Consider the following 5046-nt stretch of genomic DNA (forward strand, 5'->3'; position numbering starts at 1 on the left):
TCTTTTTGCTTATGTGGTGCTGAGGAATCGAACCCAGGGCCTTGAGCATGCAAGGCAAGCGCTCTACCACTGAGCCACCTTCCCAGCCCCCAAAAACTGTTTTTGAAAACAATGTAAAGTAGCCAATTGCCTCCTATTTTTAGGAAATCTTAATTTTAAATTCATTTATTTTTATTGTAGACTGCTGTACTGGGGCTTGAATTCAGGGCCTCATGCTTGCTAGTCTGGTGCTCTACCACTTGAGCCATGCCTCCAATTACAATATATACTTCTTTTGATAATACTTCATATAAACCTTAGACATGTAGTGGTATATTCAATGCATATTGAATATAAAAGAGTGCAATTGTAGAAAACATTTTTATTAATTTGCTCACTTTATTTGGTAGACTATAAACTTTAATTCATAATGGTTCCTGCAGCAGCAGCAGAGAATAAACCCACATTCCCAAGATATCTAAGCAGGTATAACCCATACTTGCCACTTATTAAAATAGAAATTTCAAGAAGATAAACCCATATACACTGACAGACTGACAGCTTTAAATTTTCAGACTTATAGCTTTAAAATATTGCGTGCTCGGACTGGGAAGTTGGCTCAGTGGTAGAGCGCTTGCCTTGCATGCCTGAGGCCCTGGGTTCAATTCCTCAGCACCACATAAGCAAAAAGAAAAAAGCCGAGTGGCGCTGTGGCTCAAGTGGTAGAGCACTAGCCTTGAGCTGAAGGGCTGAGGGACAGTGCTCAGGCCCAGAGTTCAGGCCCCACGACCGGACCAAAAAAAAAAATATGGCGTGCTCATTTACCTATGACATTGTAAATCTGTGTGGTACTGGGGTTTGAACTTAGAGCCTTGCTCTTGCTAAGCTAACCACGCTCTAACCCTTTTTTAAGCTTGTTATTTTTGAGATAGGTATTGCTGCCTGTCCACGCACATACATCTACATCTGTCTGTTTTAGCTGGGATGACATATGCATGCCACCAGGCCCAGTTTCTTTCCATTTAGATGAAGTCTTGAATAGATTTCTGCTTGTACTGTCCTATAACTTGATCCCCTCCTTCTCATAGTAAAGATTATATGTGTGAGCCAGCAGTGTCCCATTTGCTGTAGGGGTTTTTCTAGAGCTTAGCAGCATGATTTTCAAATGATTGTTCTGGCAGACTGCACAGAAAGCAGAATGGTCCTGTCATCATGCAGGGCTGACCATTTATCCTTGAGTATATCCTGGTATTGTTACCTTAGATATCCACATAGGGATGGTAGCAAGGTGTGGGGAACTTCACTATGGGGACATTGTAAAGGTAACCATTGGAGAACTCCAGGAAGAGCTTGTATGTCAGGCCTTCGTTTACTGTACAGCTGCTCCATGAGTAGACCCTACCCATTTGAAAAGGTTAGCTAGTTCAGTGCAGGCAGAAATTCCTTTGCAACCAGACATCATGAGAGTCATGTGCTCCAGCTGTTAGCCTCTTGCCAACAAGACCCTGGATAGCTTCCCCTATTCAGCTCAGTCGCCTTCGAGGGCACCTAGGTCACAATTTGAGTCAGCCATCTAGGTAGGCTTGGAAGGAAAACTGCAGCTGTCCAGCACTTGAGGAGGGGGTTTTGTTTATTTTATTTCATTTTTTTTGTCAGTCATGGAGCTTGAACTCTAGACCTAGGCGCTGTTCCTCAGCTCTTCAGCTCAAGGATAGTACTCTGAAGAGGGGAAAGTATTCTACCATTGACCTACCTTCCCAGCCCTAGCACTTCGGTTTTTAAGACATCTTTCTAGGTAGCTCAGACTAGCCTTGAACTCATTGTGTACCTTAGGTTGGCCTCCAACCTAAAGTGTACCACCATACCTGGCAACTTACCACTTTAACCATTGTTCTATATAGTTGTTTTTTTTTTTTTGTCGGTCGTGGGGCTTGAACTCTGGGCCTGGGCATTGTCCCTCAGCTCTTCAAGTCAAGGCGAGCACTCTACCACTTGAGCTACAGCGCCACTTCCCACTTTAACCATTGTTAAGCCTACCAACTCCCTACTCCGTCCTATCCTCACCTCAGCTCCTGGCAGCCACCATGTTACTTCCTGCCAGTATAAAAAGGTACCTTGCTACTCAGGGGGTTGAGATCTGAGAATTGTGGTTCAAAGCCAGCCCAGGTAGGAAAGTACTTGAGGCCCTTACCTCCAATTAATCACCAAAAAAAAAAAAAAAACTAATGGAGCTGTGGCTCAAATGATAGAGCGAGACTAACCTTGAGCTAAAAATGTAGCTCAGGAACAGCCAGGCCCCAGTGGCTCATGCCTGTAATCCTAGCTATTCAGGAGGTTGAGATCTGAGGATCATGGTTCAAAGCCAGCCTGGGCTGGAAACTCCGGGAGACTCTTATTTCCAATAAACCGCTCAGAAAACCAGGAGTGGCGCTATGGCTCAAGCGGTAGAGTGCTTGCCTTGAGTTGAAGAGCACAGGGATAGCGCCCAAGCCCAGAATTCAAGCCCCACGACTGTCAAAAAAAAAGGGTCTCATAATATTTGTCCTTTTATAAGTGGTTTATTCCATTTAGCATAATACCTTCAAGTTGAGTAATATTCCATTCATCTATTAGTGGGCACTTAGGATATATCCTCCTCTTGGTTATAATGTCCAAATTATCTGCTTTTACTCTTTTTGTGGTATATACCAGAATCAGCTAAATTTTAAATTTATTTTCTAATTAATGGAGAGCTTTCATATATAACTTTTAAGTCTATGCTGAAAATTCATTTAAGAGTTTAGCTATCAACAGAATATTCCATTAACTTCACAGGGTACCAGCCGTCCTTCCCACTACCATGTTTTATGGGATGATAACTGCTTTACTGCAGATGAACTTCAGCTGCTCACTTACCAGCTCTGTCACACCTATGTTCGCTGTACACGATCTGTTTCCATACCTGCACCAGCGTATTATGCTCACTTGGTGGCATTCAGAGCCAGATATCATCTCGTGGACAAAGAACATGACAGGTAATATGAAAGCATAACAATACCAATTCTTAGCCAACTTCAAATGTGCTCTGATTTTCTCAGGAAATTTCCTTAAGCACTTCCACATTAAAGTTAAATTATTGGAGGAATTAGTGCATCATATAAAAAGTGATTAGAGCTGACTGCCAGAGTTATGATGCTTTATTCAAATATGCTGGGTAATAATGAAGTTTTATTAAAAAAAAAATACCACTTACAGGAAAATGGATAGAACTGGGAATTACCATGGTAAGTAAAATAAGCCAGACCCAGACATATATCACCATGTTTTTCTTTATATGATGAATATAGGAAATAAAAATTAAGACCTGAAGCCAGGCGTTGGTGGCTCCTGTCTATAATCCTAGTTACTCCAGAGGCTGAGATCTGAGGATTATGGTTCAAAGCCAGCCCTGACAGAAAAGTCCCAAGACACTATAATCTCCAATTAGCCACCAAAAAATCTGGAAATGGACCTGTGGTTCAAGTGGTAGTGCTAACCTTGAGCAGAAAAGCTCAGGGACAGTGCCTCCAGGCCTGAGTTCAAGCCCTAGTACTGGCACCCAAATTAAAAAAAAACAAAAACAGATAGATAGATAGATAGGTGTTAAATTCTGAATTTTTTTTTTTGTGCCTGTATAGAGACGAACTCAGGACCATGCTCTTGCTCAGCTTTTTCTCTCACAGCTGGCACACTTCCACTTGAGCCGTGCCTCCAGTTGTAACTTTTTGCTAGGTAATTGGACATAAGAGATTCCTGAGTAGCTAGGATTACAGATATGAGCCACCAGTGCTCCAGCTTGAGTTAGTTATTGAAGCTATGTGATAGACACATACTTCATTATACTGGTTTGAATTTTCTAATTTTTTAAAATTTCTACAATACATAACAGTTTTCAGAATCTTTGCATCAGAATAAATTTGTTTATTGCTACTTTTCTTACAGTGCTGAAGGAAGCCACGTTTCAGGACAGAGTAATGGGCGAGATCCACAAGCTCTTGCCAAGGCTGTACAGATTCACCAAGATACCTTACGCACAATGTACTTTGCTTAACCTAAGTCCAAGTGTGTCTGGGAAGAAGCACTGAAAGATGAGTCATTGTACAGCCTACGTTGCCAGTGAGGTTGGTTCAGTAGGGATGCCTCTAACTGTGTAGTGGCCACCACCGTGGGAGGTCTGGTCCTTCTATTGGTCCAAGGAAGATTGTTTACTTCATTGAGGAACGCGGCACATATTTATGCAATATGAACCCAGCCAGCTGCTTTATTGTGCAGTCTCCTGTAGGAAGTATTGCAATTGTTTCATTTTCACTTCTGATAGTCTAACCCTTTTAATGCCTTTACCTCATGTTGCTTGGCAGCACAACTACCTTTGCAAAAAAAAAAAAAAAAAAGGAAAGAGAAGTTTAAAAAACACATACATGAATGAATAACCAGAGTAATTGTTGACTATTATATGTGTGCAAAAAAAGTGCACTCATATATTATAAAAGGAGTCTGTAGTTTTAAATGTGTACATGCATACTTCATATGCATACATATCTGGAACTAGACTCATGACCTACATGTGTATCTGTGTATATATTTTATGATTCATTCCAGTGGGGAATTTCATTTCTGTTTTATTTTCCCTCCACTACCACTTATATCTCTCTCTATCGCCTTCCTCATCTACATTTTTTCCCTTCATGCTACTGTGACATTCAAGTGTTTTATACACATAGTTTGTTTGAATGTGATGCACAGCGAACTAGACTAGTGTTTTGAGATTGCACACCTTGTCTCCTGTCTCAGTCCTCAGCTCTGTCTTATGTGAGTGTGTCTGCTCTTTCCTGCTGTGGACTTATATTTCCATGTGTGCAATGTGTACATAAGCAGTAGCAATCTAAATTATTATTTTCTTTAGTGAATTTGTTAAAGCTGCTATAAATATAAAACCTTGTCAGAAGTTGTAACTCAGAGCCGGGCGCTGGTGGCTCACACCTGTAATCCTAGCTACTCAGGAGGCTGAGATCTGAGGATCGCGGTTCAAAGCCAGCCCGGGCAGGAGAG

At 41.4% G+C, this 5046-nt stretch overlaps 1 protein-coding gene across 1 annotated transcript in view; it reads left to right on the forward strand.

Annotated features, from left to right (window-relative positions):
* Positions 1–4729, forward strand: part of Ago3 (argonaute RISC catalytic component 3) — a 90444-nt gene extending 85715 nt beyond the window's left edge. The window contains exons 18-19 of the mRNA XM_013034056.1: positions 2794–2993; positions 3940–4729. Coding sequence (XP_012889510.1) covers positions 2794–2993; positions 3940–4048 — 309 coding nt within the window. The 3' untranslated portion in view covers positions 4049–4729. The remainder of the gene's footprint in view (positions 1–2793; positions 2994–3939) is intronic.
* The last annotated feature ends 317 nt before the right edge of the window (positions 4730–5046 follow it).

Source organism: Dipodomys ordii, unplaced genomic scaffold (genome assembly GCF_000151885.1).
Source record: "Dipodomys ordii isolate 6190 unplaced genomic scaffold, Dord_2.0 Scaffold181, whole genome shotgun sequence".
NCBI classification, from domain to species: domain Eukaryota; kingdom Metazoa; phylum Chordata; class Mammalia; order Rodentia; family Heteromyidae; genus Dipodomys; species Dipodomys ordii.